The sequence below is a fragment of the Mastigoproctus giganteus genome, chromosome 5, assembly GCF_048544385.1.
Source record: "Mastigoproctus giganteus isolate SK-2022 chromosome 5, ASM4854438v1, whole genome shotgun sequence".
NCBI lineage: Eukaryota > Metazoa > Arthropoda > Arachnida > Uropygi > Thelyphonidae > Mastigoproctus > Mastigoproctus giganteus.
This window is the reverse complement of record NC_143579.1, coordinates 104933915-104949758: the sequence shown is the minus strand read 5'-3', so window position 1 is coordinate 104949758 and position 15844 is coordinate 104933915. Positions and strand designations below refer to the sequence as shown.

General features: G+C 37.8%; 1 protein-coding gene across 1 annotated transcript in view; it reads left to right on the top strand.

Moving 5' to 3' along the window:
• The window catches only part of LOC150085607 (post-GPI attachment to proteins factor 2-like), a 173487-nt gene extending 158539 nt beyond the window's left edge, over nucleotides 1-14948 (top strand). Inside the window, exon 5 of the mRNA XM_090374614.1 lies at nucleotides 14788-14948. Coding sequence (XP_090230740.1) covers nucleotides 14788-14948 — 161 coding nt within the window. The remainder of the gene's footprint in view (nucleotides 1-14787) is intronic.
• Nucleotides 14949-15844: the final 896 nt, after the last annotated feature.

The following is a 15844-nucleotide window of genomic DNA, read 5'->3' as shown; positions in this document are numbered from 1 at the left end:
GATCTGATTATCAGCAGTGATTACTCGTGCATTAAGAATCTGCAGAAAACTGAACCACTCGGTGACAGTGATCACAGTGTACTGTTGTGGCATTTACATAAAAATATGACTGCCATCAGCAGTTAAGGGGAAGGGTTTTTGCTTTTGTAAAGATGATTATGGTGGTCCCAAGACAGTTTTTTTTAAATTCTGTATAGTGAGATAAACTGATGACGTTACAAACAGCAAATTCTAAGTTAGAAGCATTCATGAAATTAATGGATTTATTGGATTCATGGATTCATGTGGATTTATTGGATGATTGTTTTCTACATCAGGATGTTTGGGAGGCAACTAGAGGGAGTAATACTCTTGATCTGATTATCAGTAGTAATTCTTTGTGCATTAAGAATCTGCAGATAAAGGAACCACTAGGTGACAGTGATCACAGTGTGCTGAAGTGGGATTTACTCAAAGAGGTAACTACCATCAGGAGTAAAGGGAAGGGTTTTTGCTTTCATAAAGGTGACTACGATGGTCTGAGACAGTATTTAAATTCTATACAGTGGGACCAACTGATGATCTTACCAACAGCAAATTCAAAATGAGAAGCATTCAAAGAACTTATCTTGGAAGTTACTAGGCATTACATACCAACTAGGAAATATTGTTCAAGGTTTAGGCCTAAATGGATGAACTAATGAGACATATGGCAAAGAAGAAAAATGCATGGATACATATAAGTGAAAATGTGACACAGAAGCCTATGATAGATATAAGCTGATCTGTAACCAAGTTACAAAGGAGGTTAGGCAGGCGAAGACAGATTACGAGAAATCTTTTGCAAAGAGTTTTTTACTTATGTAAACTCTAGAAGGAAGAGGATGAATTGGATTGGTCCACTTGGTATCAATGGTTCAACTGTTGATGATCCTGTTCAGGTAGCTAACAAACTAAATGAATATTTTGCATCGACATTCGCACATGAGGAGTTATTCAGCGTAGGGAATGCCAGAGGTGTATTCAACTCTGGCAGTAAGCTAGATAATCTTGTAATAACTGAGAGTAAAGTGGAGGAGAAATTGTTGAAGATAAACACAAGAAAGGCACCTGGGGTGGATGGGATCTATCCAGTTATATTAAAGGAGGCAGCAAAGGAAGTAAGCAAACCCTTAGCCATAATTATGAGAGCTTCCTTGGACTCAGGGGAGGTACCCTTAAACTGGAGATGTGCAAATGGGACCCCAATTCACAAAGGAGGATCAAAGGCTGACACTAGTAATTATCAAGTAATTATAGACCTGTGAGTTTAACTTCTGTTCCAGGAAAATTAATGGAGGCACTGGTTAAAGAAGCACTGCGCGATCATCTAGACAGGACTTCAGTTATAGCTCGGACACAGCATGGTTTTGTTAAGGAAAGTCTTGCCTGACCAATTTGATTGGATACTATGATGCAGTCACAAAAGAACTGGATGCAGGGAATAACTTTTATATTATATATTTGGATCTTAGAAAGGCATTTGATACTGTTGCGCATGGAAGACTGCTGCACAAATTATAGCAGTGTGGTATTGGAGGCAAATTGCTGCTATGGATAAAGGGATAGTTGAGTGGGAGAAGACAGAGAGTAGTAATCAATGGGCACTGCTCATCGTGGACTAATGTTATTAGTGGAGTCCCTCGGGGTTCAGTGTTGGGCCCATTATTGTTTTCTGTATTTATGAATGATATTGATGAAAGTATATCAGGCTTAATGTCCAAGTTTGCAGACGATACGAAAGTTGGCAGGGTTGCGCTGCCAACTTCCCAGACCTCGGAAGTTGAAATTTTCACTATGTAACTGGGCAGTTTGTCTCTCTGGAAGGTCGTTTTCCTAGCAGGGGTTGCGCTATACTTTCATCGTTGTCATATGTTCCGTTGTGGGAATCAATTTTGAGCGCCTTTGTGATATTTTTCTGAAGCACATTCACTGCCATAAAACAGTAAAGACAATTTGCGCTATCCGTTTTGTTGGCCTTTTCTGTTGGTGCAATCTGTTGTGGACTGGTAGTGGACTCGGTCTTGTTGCATTTGTGATGGTACTGATGGCTGAAGTTCTGTGGGTTTTTACGTTATATTATTGTGGGGTAGTGAGTTCCCCTTCACTGAGGTCTTCATTTATATAGGGGACAAATAAATTTACAGAATCTTCTCTTCGTTCCTGTTTACTTGTTGCAATGGTGAGGGCAGGGGGACCGGTGGAGGGTGCAACTGCCGGCAGTGCTTGGAAATGAAACAAAATCGATTTAGAAATGAAGATGATTAATTAGCAAGTACGAGGCAGGACAGGGTTTGTCGTCTGTTGCACGGAGTTGGGTCTCGATGCTTCAATGGTGAGTGCTGTTTTGGGGGATGGTGCACGTATGAGGGAGCATGTTGAAGGATCAAAACATTTGGGATCAGTAGTGATCACCAAACATCGTTCGGATGCTGTGTCAAGGATGGAAGGGCTGGTGATAGTATGGGTGAGGGGTCGGATTCGGAGATAGGTGCCCCTGAATCGGTGGCCATTCAGGCTGGGGCAAGAGGTGTTTATGGAGATGGGTGTGGCGGGCAATAAGTGGTTTGATGGGTTCAGGCATCGCGCTGGTTTCCGTAGCATTGAAGTGTGCGGTGGGGTCGCCGGTTCTGATTCTGCAGCTGCAGAGAGGTTTTGTGATGGGTTGGAGGAAACCCCTTCTAAATCTCCACAGCCCTCACTTCCGCAGCAGCATGCATTTCAGCTGGAGGGTTGGTTCTGGCAATGGTGCTTGAAGGGTGGAGCTTGCTGATGCTGTGCCTGTCTCCTCTCTTTTTATAGTTTTATAATTTTGAAATTTTTGTAATTTTGTGTACTTTTGTAGTTTTTCCTGTACATGAGATGGAAAGGTTGAATAGATAGTTCTGTTTATATGTTCATTGAACATTTTTTTTGCTTCCATCAAATTTGCGAGTGCTGCATAAGCATTTAAGGAACTTACGTAGAGTTCTGCTGAACACAACCTTTGCGTAAGCTGGGGAGTGGCTGTAATCATGTCTTTTTTTTTTTTTCTCTCTCCTAAGTGCTGATTCTCACAATAACACCTTTCAGAAGCTTATAGCACTGCTGTATGCAAATATATACAAATGCATACAAATATTTCTGAAATAATTTTTTCTGGTTATTAATTAAATTTTGAAGGGTTAAAAAAAGTTAATCAGCTTTTTTGTCATTTTCCAGCCCTTCTTGTTCTCCTAAAACAATAAAATGAAGAGGACATCGGTAACAGTTTTGTACCCACCAGTGATTATTATGCAAATTCATAATGACATTGCTTGCAAGCGATTTATCCATGAAAAGTAGACAATGGAGAATGACTCATGGATAAAAATAATCTTATGAGAGGGCGTGCAATCTGTGCATGCAATATGAGTAGAGTTGCTGCTCCCAAAGAATTTTCCATACAGTTGAATGTTCAATACCTAATACTGCAGCTACATTTTTTATGCTAGTTCCAAGATCCTTCTCAATCATGTCCTCCATCTTCTTCCTCTAAAGTAGGTGTCCAGAGAGTTCTGGTTCTTCTCCAATTAGCAGTAAAAGTTGAAAAGGATCCTAGCTGTCAAAGATGCTGAGGGATGGCTGCAAAAAGCATTCTTGACTGGACGTCATCGAGAAAAAATGTTTCCCAGTAGAGATGCTGAACTTCACTGCTATTCCTGTCCACCTATTTATAAATGAAATGAATGTCTGCCATTTTTCATTATGAGAATACCAATTATTCGTGGTAAAGGTACAAAAAGAACACATGGACTGAAAATAACAAGGAATACTGATTCACTTACTATTTACAGGTAACTTGACGTTGAGCAGATATCATCTTTTAAGGGCACAAAAGGTGATATAGTTGTACACTAAAGATATCAATGATATCGTTGGCACTAATGATATCAAGTGTAGGAGACCAGCAGAATTACTTAACAAGTACAGGTCACTGTTGAAAAAAAGCCGTGAATTAGGGTTGAATTTGAAAGTGTCTGCAATTTGGCCCTGGAAAGATTGTGCAAGGCTCAAAGGGTAGAATTTTTTTCAGCCTGGACTGACTTGTTAACAGGAGAGACTGCTTCTACAGGGATGAGATACACTTAAATAGAAAGGGTGCAAGAATATTTGCTGATGCTATCGAGGTAGTGTTAGGTGAGTCGGAAAACTGCTATCTTGGGGGGAGACAAAGACCAATAGATTAACAGTAGCCACTGGCAGAGGTGAAAGAGATTCTTGCACTGATTCTATTGGAATGAGCAGAGGCCTGAAAAACAAGATGCAGGATATTTCAGAGAATGCTGGGAGTCATTGCGGTACAAGTAAACACATGGGTTGTGTTAAGGTAGCTAAGACTAGAAACAGGTGCATTTTGTCATTTTCCATCTCTTCTAGTTCTCCTAAACCAATAAAATGAAGAGGAGATCGGCAACATTTTTGTACCCACCAGTGATTATTATGCAAATTCATAATGACATTGCTTGCAAGCGATTTATTCATGAAAAGTAGACAATGGAGAATGACTTGCGTGTACACCAATGCTAGGAGTTTAGTAAATAAATTTGAGGAATTTGAGGTATTGCTCAAAACATCAAAGGCAGATATTGTTGGGATTTCAGAGATGTGGTGTCACACAGATATAAGGAATGCAGAACTGAAATTTGGGGAGTACAACATCTACAGGAAGGATAGACATGATAGGAAGGGAGGAGGGGTTATGCCATTACTTAAGAAACATAAAATCCAAGCCAGTCAACATCGCTGGACAGTGCAGTGTCGAGTCAGTTTGGTGTGACATAAGCATTGGGAGATCAAAATTGAGAGTAGGAGTGTGCTGTAGGCCTAATGACTCTGATCAGTATAACAAGAAACTTACATGGAAATAGTGGGCCAGTAAATCAGAGAGTCTTATAATGGGGGATTTTAATTTCTCAGATATTGACTGGAATTTGGGGACTGGTCACTCACACACTAGCAAGGCTTTTGTGGATTTATTGGATGATTGTTTTCTACATCAGCATGTTCGGGAGGCAGCTAGAGGGAGTAGTACTCTTGATTTGATTATCAGTAGTGATTCTTCATGCATTAAGAATCTGCAGATAAATGAACCACTATGTGGCAGTGATCACAGTGTGCTGAAGTGGGATTTACTCAAAGAGGTAACAACCATTAGGGGTAAAGGGAAGGGTTATTGCTTTCATAAAGGCGACTACGATGGACTGAGACAGTATTTAAATTCTATACAGTGGGACCAACTGATGATCTTACCAACAGCAAATTAAAAATGGGAAGCATTCAAAGAACTTATCTTGGAAGCTACTAGGCTTTACATACCAACTAAGAAATATTGTTCAAGGTTTAGGCCTAAATATATGGCAGAGAAGAAAAATGCATGGGATACATACAAATTAACTATATAATATAGGTGTTTAGATACACCATAGACACTCTTAAGAAACTACAAAGTAGTTGTTGTAGGCATCATTTGCTCTTTCTCATATTGTGCTCTGCCTTCACAACGAGTTGCCATGATATTGCACTACTTCTAATAAGTAACGCTTCACTAATAGAGAAGGCTATTGTTACTTATTCTCAGTTGAGTACCACCACCCAGACAGCGCTGTTTCATGGCTATTGGCCAATCATCAGTGAGTGGGCAGGTACCCTGGTATTGCAGACATGACGACCAGTTGTGAAGTTAATCACACAATATGAGAGATGCCAAGAGGTGTAGATGTCAATATTTAAAATAAATAAATGCACAAGGCATAATACTTTAAGAGTTTGGTATCTATATAATATAGGTGTTTTTTTAAGAGTGTTTAAGAGTGTCTATGGTGTATCTAAACACCTATATTATATAGATACCAAAATCTTAAAGTATTATGCCTTGTGCATTTATTTATTTTAAATATTGACATCTACACCTCTTGGCATCTCCCATATTGTGTGATTAACTTCACAACTGGGTCGTCATGTCTGCAATACCAGGGTACCTGCCCACTCACTGATGATTGGCCAATAGCCATGAAACAGCGCTGTCTGGGTGGTGGTACTCAACTGAGAATAAGTAACAATAGCCTTCTCTATTAGTGAAGCGTTACTTATTCGAAGTAGTGCAATATCATGGCAACTCGTTGTGAAGGCAGAGCACAATATGAGAAAGAGCAAATGATGCCTACAACAACTACTTTGTAGTTTCTTAAGAGTGTCTATGGTGTATCTAAACACCTATAGTATATAGATACCAAACTCTTAAAGTATTATGCCTTGTGCATTTATTTATTTTAAATACAAATTAACACGTGACACAGAAACCTATGAAAGATACAAGTTGATCTGTAACCAAGTTACAAAGGAGGTTAGGTAGGCGAAGGCAGATTACGAGAAATCTTTGGCAAGGGATGCAAAGAAAAACAGCAAAGAGTTCTTTACTTATATAAACTCTAGAAGGAAGGGGATGAATCAGATTTGTCCACTTGATATCAATGGGTCAACTGTTGATGATCCTTCTCAGGTAGCTAACAAACTAAATGAATATTTTGCATTGACATTCACACATGAGGAGTTATTCAGCGAGGGGAATGCCAGAGGTATATTCAACTCTGGCAGTAAGCTAGAGAATCTTGTAATAACTGAGAGTAAAGTGGAGGAGAAATTGTTGAAGATAAACACAAGAAAGGCACCTGGGGTGGATGGGATCTATCAAGTTATATTAAAGGAGGCAGCAAAGGGAGTAAGCAAACCCTTAACCATAATTATGAGAGCTTTCTTGGACTCAGGAGAGGTACCCACAGACTGGAGATGTGCAAATGTGACCCCAATTCACAAAGGAGCATCAAAGGCTGACACAAGTAATTATAGACGTTGATTGCCTCCATTAATTAACTTCTGTTAATTAATGGAGGCACTGGTTAAAGAAGCACTGCAGGATCATATAGACGAGACTTCAGTTAGAGCTCGGATACAGCATGGTTTTGTTAAGGGGAAGTCTTGCCTGACCAAATTTGGTTGGATACTATAATGCAGTCACAAAAGAACTGGATGCAGGGAATAACTTTGATATTATATACTTGGATCTTAGAAAGGCTTTTGATACTGTTGCACATGGAAGACTGCTGCACAAATTGGAGCAGTGTGGCATTGGTGGCGAATTTCTGCTATGGATAAAGGGGTGGTTGAGGGGGGAGAAGACAGAGAGTGGTAATCAATGGACACTGCTCATCGTGGACTAATGTAATTAGTGGAGTCCCTCAGGGCACAGTGTTGGGTCCATTATTGTTTTCTGTATTTATAAATGATATTGATGATGGTATATCAAGCTTAATGTCCAAATTTGCAGACGATACAAAGGTTGGAAGGGTTGTCAAGGAAACTACTGACACTATGCTACTGCAACAGGATCTGGAAAGGTTGAGCAGATGGGCTGAGAGGTGGCAAATGAAGTTTAACATTGACAAATGTAAAGTACTACATATGGGGAACAGCAACCCCAGAGCAACGTATCAACTCTGTGGTACTACACTGACAGTGGTAGAGAATGAAAGGGACCTGGGGGTGGTTGTGCAGGCAGATATGAAGTTCTCTGAGCAGTGCAGACGGGTTGCAAGAGTAGCTCATGGTGTATTGTCAATGATATATAGGAATTTTTCTAGCAGGGATAAGGAGTTGATTATTCCCTTGTATAAGGCAATGGTCAGGCCACACGTAGAGTACTGTATACAGGTCTGGAGGCCTCATTTCAAGAAGGATGTTGGCTGCTGGAACGAGTACAGAGAAGGGCAACAAGATTAGTGAATGGAACAAAGGGGTGCTCTTACGAAGAAAGGCTTAAGGTTTGCAAATTACAATGTATGGAGACTAGGCACCAGCGAGGTGATCTGATAGAGATGTATAAAGCCTTGAATGGTTTGAGCATGCTCAATGCTGATGGGATTCTTTCTCTAGCTCAGAATAATCACCTGAGAGGGCATAAATTCAAATTGAGGAAAGACAGATGTAGGATAGACGTGCGGAAATTTGCCTTTAGCCAGCGGGTGGTTGGTTGGTGGAACAGACTTCCATACCTTGTCGTGGAAGGTGATAGCCTAAATAGGTTTAAGGCTCACCTTGACAGGTATTTCGAATGAACAGAGGGGTGAAGTGGAAGTGGTTTTTTTTTTTTGCCTGATGCTGTATAAGCTTGCTTTCTTGCATCAAATGCCTCTACTAATGCTAATATCAAAATTATTTTTTGCATCCAGTTCCTTTGTAACCACATCATAATATCCAATGAAATTTGTCAGACAAGACTTACCTTTAACAAACCCATGCTGGGTCTGAATTATTGCTGCAGTCTTGTCTAGATGATCCTGCAATGCATCTTTAACCAGAAACTCCATTATTTTACCCGGAAAAAAATGTTAATCTAACTGGTCTGTAATTACTCGTGTCACCCTTCGATCCTTCTTTGTGAATTGGGATACATTTGCAAATCTCCAGTCCGTAGGGACCTCCCCTGAGTCCAGCGATGCTCTCAGAATTATGGCTTAGGGTTTGCTTAGTTCTTTTGCCTCCTCCTTTAATATAACTGGATAGATCCCATCCACCCCAGGTGCCTTTCTTTTGTTTAACTTCAACAATTTCTCCTCCACTTTGCTCTCAGTTATTACAAAATCATTAAGCACCCTATTACAATTTGATAACCTCTTGGCATTTTGAATCCTTAATAACTCCTCATGTGTGAATGTAGATTCAAAATATACATTCAGTTTGTTTGCTATCTGAGCAGGATCATCAACAGTCAAACCATCAATATCAAGTGGACCATTCTGATTCATCCCCTTCCTTTTATAGTTTATATAAGTAAAGAAATCCTTGCTGGTTTTCTTAGCATCCTTTGCCAAAGATTTCTCATAATCTGCCTTCGCCTGCGTGACCTCCTTTGTGACTTGATTACAAACTAGCTTATATCTATCATAGGCTTCTGCGTTGCCTGATAATTTATATGCATCCCATGCATTTTTCTTCTCTGCCACGAATCTCATTATTTCATTTGACAACCATTTAGGTCTAATCCTTGAACAATATTTCTTAATAGGTATGAAACATTTAGTAGCTTCCATGATTAATTCTTTGAATGCTTCCCACTTAGAATTTGCTGTTGGCAACATCATCAGTTGGTCCCACTGTACAAAATTTAAAAGCCTTCTGAGATCACTACAGTCACCTTTACGGAAGCAAAAACTCTTTCCTTTACCCCTGATGGTAATTATATCTTTAAGTAAATCCCACATCAGTACACTGTGATCACTGCCACCTAATGGTTCCTTTATGTGCAAATTCTTAATATATGAATTATCACTGCTGATAACCAGATCAAGAGTATTATCCTCTCTGGTTACCCCTCGAACATGCTGCTGCAGAAAACAATCATCCAATAAATCCACAAAAGTCTTACTAGTGTGTGAGTGACCAAACCACAAGTTACAGTCAATATCTGAAAAGTTAAAATCCCCCATTATAAGACATTCTGATTTACTAGCCCACTCTATTTCTCTGTACAATTGTTGTACTCATTCGAATCCTTAGGCCTATAACACACTCCTACTCTTATTTTTGCTTTCGCAGTTCTTATGTCACACCAAACTGACTCTACAGTGCACTGTCCATCTATATCAACTGGCTGCACTTCTTTTGATTTTATGTTTTTCTTAATTAAAAGCATAATCTCTCCTCCCTTCCTATCCTGTCTATCCGTTCTGTCAAACTAAAGGTCGCGGGTTCGAATCCCGCCTCGGGCTTGGATCAAAGTACTGCAAAAACCTTGGGAGGTGCATTATGGCCACAGAAGCTGATGCGCCAACAACTACCAAACAAAAAAAAAAAAAAAAAACTATCCTTTCTGTACCCGTTGTATTCCCAAAATTCTAATTCTGCATTCCTAATATCTATGTGACACCATGTCTCTGATATCCCAACAATATCCGCCTTTGATGTACTGACCAACACTTCAAATTCATCAGATTTATTTACTATACTTCTAGCATTGGTATACATGCAAATATACATGCACCTATTCTTATTCTTAATTACCCTAACACATCCCATATACCCACTTGTTTTACAATGACTGCCATCAGTCCCTGAAAGCAGTAGTGCGTATCACATGCTTCTTGATTAGACCGGGGTTCGAGCCTGTCACCACCTAATACGGAAGATGCGGAAAAGTCAGGGAATGACCACCGCATATCCCAGAGCAATATGGCCTTAGTTGCTTATGCTCCTAAAAACCAAAAACAACAACAGTCCCTGAAACCCCCAACACCCCTCGCTCCAGGCATGATGTCCAAGTTTGTAGATGATACAACAGTTGGTAAAGTTATTAATGACAGTATTGATAGTATGATACTGCAGAAAGATCTAGAAAATTTGGATAGATGGGCTGAGATGGTGGTAAGTAAAGTTTAACATTGAGAAATGCAAATTACTCCATATGGGTACCAGTGACCAAAGAGTAATATACCAACTGTGTGGTACTACAATTAGGGTAGTGAAAAATGACTTGGGGAGGGATTGTGTGCAGACAGCTCATGGGGTTTTGTCACCGATATCAGGAATTTTGCTAGCAGGGATAAGGAGATGATTATCCCTTTGTATAAGGCAATGATCAGCCACACCTTGAGTATGCATACAGGTCTGGAGGCCTCACTTTAGGAAGGATGTAGAACTGCTGGAACAAGTACAGAGAAGGGCAACGAGATTGGTCAAGGGAATTAAGGAATGCTCTTACCAAGAAAGGCTTAAGTTCTGCAAATTGCAGCATCTGGAGGCTAGGCTCCTGCGAGATGATCTGATTGAGTTGTATAAGGCTTTGAATGGTTTGAGCAAGCTCAATGCTGATGGGATTTAAGTAATCTCAGATTATGCACTTAAGGGGCCATAAATTGAAATTGAGAAAAGACAGTTGCAGAACAGATGTGGGGAAATTTGCCTGTAGCCAGTAGATGGTCGATTGATGAAACATTTTCCATCTGTCGCAGAAGTTGGTAGCTTAAATAAATTTAAGGAATAACTGGACAAAGTTTTAATGTGAAATGGGAAGGCTTTTTTTTTTTTTTTCTGCTGATTCTATATAAGCTTGTTTTCTTGCATCATATGCCACTACTAATGCTAGTCTCAGCAAGTGGAAGAATAAAAAATACCATTACCATTCAGCTTCTTCAATCCATTCCAGGCTTTAAACATCTCAATCAGATTCCCCCCCCACCCCCACCCCCCGCATTTGTCTGGTCTCGAGACGCACTCTTTCAGACCTGAAGCCTTTATAGATAAGAGCACCCTTTTGCTCCATTTACCAATATTGCCATCCTCTGCCCCTATTCCAGCAGAATTTCATTCTTCCTAAAGTGAGGCTTCCAGTCCCTGTGTACAGTGCTCAAAATGCTGCGAACCATGGTCTTATACAAAGTGATAATCACCTCCTTATCCCCGCTAGCAAGTTTCTGTATGTCATTGACAAAACCCATGAGCTGTCCTGGCAGCATCTCTGCACTGCACTGCCCAGAGAATTTCATGTCTGACTGCCACAATTACCTTAGGTCTTTTTCATGCTCCACTACTCTAAGGTGTAGTATTACTCAGTTGATAAATACTCTGGGGTTACTGCTAACCTTATGCATTTGTCAAAGTTAAACTTCAACTGCCATTTCTCAGCCTGTCGACTGAATTTTCCTAGATCTTATTGCAGTAGCTCACCCTGATAACTGTAACCACCTCACCAATCTTTGTATCATCTGCAAACTTAGACATTAAGCCTGATATAGCTTCATCAGTATCATTGATAAATATTGAAAATGACAGTGGATCCAGCACTGAACCCTGGGTAACTCACTAATAACATTAGTCCATGAAGAGCAGTGCCTATTGATAACCACTCCGTCTTCTTACACTTTAACTTAGCCTTTACCCATAGCAATAACTTGCATTTAATGTTCGCATTGCTCCAATTTGTATAGCAGTTTTTTATGTGCGACAGTATCAAAAGCCTTCCTGAAATCCAATGTATGATGTCCAAATTATTTTTTGCATCCAGTTCCTTGGTCACTGCATCATAGTAACATCAGATTTGGTAGACAAGACTTACCCCCTTGATAAATCCATGCTGTGATTGCAGTTTAATTGCATGCCTGTCCAAATGGTCTTGATTACTTCTTTAACCTGTGATTCCATTATTTTCTCTGGAACAGATGTTAAGCTAAAAGATGTGTAATTGCTCATGTCACCTTTTCACATCCCCCTTTGTGAATTGGGGATATATTCATACTTCTCCAGTCCATAGGGACCTCCCCTGAATCCAAGGTTGCTCTCATAATAATGGCTAAGCATTTGCTTATCTCCTTTGCTGCCTCCCTTAATATAATTGGATAGGGTCCAATTATATTAAGGGAGGCAGCAACTATGCATGCTGAATTTGATTGAAGCAAAAAATAAATCTTCGACGAACATGTAAATAAAATTATTTATTCAATTTTTTTTTTTTATCTCATGCACAGGAAAAGTGTACAAAATTGCAAAAAAAGAGAGGAGACAGGCATAACGGCAGCAAGTTTTACATTTTGAGCATCATTGCCAGAATTAACTCTCCAGCTGTTAAGCACACTGCTGCAGAAGTTGAGGGCTGTGGAAATTTCGAAGGGGTTTTTTCCAACACACCACAATTTCTCTGCAGCTGCAGAATCGGCACTGGTGACTTCACTGCATACTTTAATGTTTTGAAACCAGCATGATGCTGGAACCTATTAAACCACCTGTTGCTTTCCATGAACTTGGCTTGGCTATAAATACTCATAGGTATAAATACCTATGAGTATTTATAGTATTTATGAAGATATCATTAATATCTTCATAAATACTCCTTTTGAATGGCATTGGACTCAGGGGCACTTGCTTCTGAATCTGATTTTCCATCCATATTATTAATAGCTTTTCCATCTTCAATATAGCGTCTGAATGCTGTTTTGTGATCACTGTTGATCTTTTAAATGCAGGGGCAGACTGGCCATAAGACTTACCAGGTAAACCCTATTGGGCCAGAGGTCGGTGTGATTTTTAATATTACACACCGATCTCCAATAAAGTCCTTTTGTTTTCCCAGGTAAGAATTTTTGATCCAGTCCACTTCTGCTTAAATACGTTGATCCTTTAACTTGTTCTTTTATATGCACACTGTCCCTTAAAATAGTATTCACTGTTGAAGCAGTGAGACCTAATTGCATGCAATAGATGACAAGTCTTGCTTCGTACTTCTTAATTAATCATCTTCGTTTCTAAATCAATTTTCCTTCGTTTCCTAGCACTGCCACCACTTGCACTTTCCATTGGTCCCTTTCCCTTCACTATTGTAATAAGTAAATAGGAATGAAGAGAAGATTCTGAAAATTTATTTATGTTCTTTATGTGATTGAAGATTTTAATAAAGGGGAAACACATTTCACCATAATAATGTAAAAACCCACAGAATTCCAGTTATCGGTATTATCGCAAATGCAATAAGATCGAGTTTACTACCTGTTTATAATTAGATGCAGTAACAGAAAAGCCCAATAAACTGGAAATTGCAAATTGTTTTTATTATTTTATGGTAGTGACTTTGAATGCCTTGGTGATATTTAGAAAAATATCACCAAGGCATTTAAAACTGATTCTTATAACTGAACATTATGATAATGATGAAAGTGTAATGCAATTTCCATTATAAAAATTACCTTTTAGAGAGATAAATAGCTTAGTTATATAGCGAAAATTTCAGCTTCCAAGGTCTTGGAACGAATTTTAAAAAAAAACAAAAAAACAATATGCTATTGGGTTCACATTATGATATGTTCACGATACCTCCATTATATTTATGGATTCAGATGCAAAATACATTTCCATGATTATATTTAAGTTTGCACCAGCCAGCAAAAACTTACATAAAGTTGAATTTCTATAAGTCAAGCATTACGTAAGTCAGGGAATTCCTGTAGATGCCCAAAATGCATTGAGCATAATACAGAATGCGTTGGCCTGCAGCAACGTTGATATGATAGAAAAAAACAACTGTTACATTTGATAATGTTTGTGCTGTAGTTAAAAATGCATATAGAACTAAAAATGTGCAAACAACATTGGAGTCTTTCTTTAAATTAGATTAATTTATTAAAAAGTTAATGGTTTTGTATGTCTCCTTTTATACTGATTGTAATTCTTTTTGCTGTGATACTAAAATCAAAATATATACTGTAAAATATTTTCATTTCTGTTAATTGCTTTTCTCTTAGTTTATCTTAGAAATAAAATAAAATCTTTAAAAAATGTGTTATTCCTATTACTGTATTGTTAGATAAGGCTTTTGTTTTTTTATTTTTATTATTTTTTTATCAATTTAAATCAATTAATTTTGATATTATTATTATTATTATTATTTTTTAGATATATAGTATGTACAAAAAAAATAATAAATAAGATAAAATTTTTACAGTTTTGGGGAACCGCATTACTACAAACTTCATTATTACAAAACATGAATATTTAGGTCCCGTTGAACTTTGTATTAACAAGATTTGACTGTATTTGTTCTTATCAACCGGTATAATATCATAAAAAAAGAATAAAATTATAAAGTGCACCATCTTAAACTATTTCTTACATTTTATGTGCCTGATAGATGGTTAAATACTATTTTGTTATTTATTTTATTGTGGGTTTTTTTTTTTTTTTTTCATCTTTTTTAATTTATCATTTCAGCTTTCAGTTGGTTTGCACTATGTGAATATGTGATATGCTTTGCTAATATGGCCTTTCATGCTACAATTGTGTGGGACCTTCCAGAAGAAGAAATTATTATTGGTCTTCCTGCTGTGAGGAATAATATTGTTAATCACATTAAAGATACAAAAGAAGAGTAGTGCTTTCAAGTTTATTCTGATTGACTCATATACACCTGGGTTCAGCATTTCCTCTGGATGGACTTTCTTTGAACAGCTGCTGCCCATTTATTAAGATATACTTTTAGATTACTATATATGTGTACCCTCTAGGTGGAACTTAATTATTCACTCAATTAATGATACTTATTTTATACCAGTTGAAATAAGAACAAGAAAGCATCTGATGCTGATAGTGGGAGGAGAAGCTTAATGGTGCAAAAATATTTTATATACTACTGAATTTAGGATAATTTTTATATCGTTTACAAGATAATGGATAAGTTTTTTTTTTTTTATTTGGAATTAGTGATTTATTTATATTTCAGTTAATATACATTTGTGATGGTTTTTTTTTTTTTTTGTACTTTTTTTTTTTAACATGTGCAATAAGTGTATCAAATCAGGGATTTATTTCACAATCTAAGTTTATTTATATTTCCATTAGGTCATTCATTCCGTTATATTATTTAATTTGTGTATGGTTGCAGGAAAGCAAAGGTAATACAACAGGCACCTACAACAGTAATTTTGTAATGCGTACAGATGTTGGTTTATATCTTTTATAGAAAAGTACTAAATACATATGTACACGGATGCATGCACGCACGCAATCGTATATGCATGTGCACTCTTTCAGACAGAAAGAGGCTTCATTTGATGTGATAGATACTTTTCTAGAAAATATAATGCCAACTGAAATGACATTGAGGGAAACAATTTTTCCTATAGATGTAATGATAATGTTATTTAGAATTCGTGATTTATTTATATTTCAATGAATATACGTTTGTGATGTGTTTTTTTAACTTGTGCAATAAGTGTATCAAATCAGGGATTTATTTCACAATCTGTTTATTTAGATTTCCAGTTTCTAA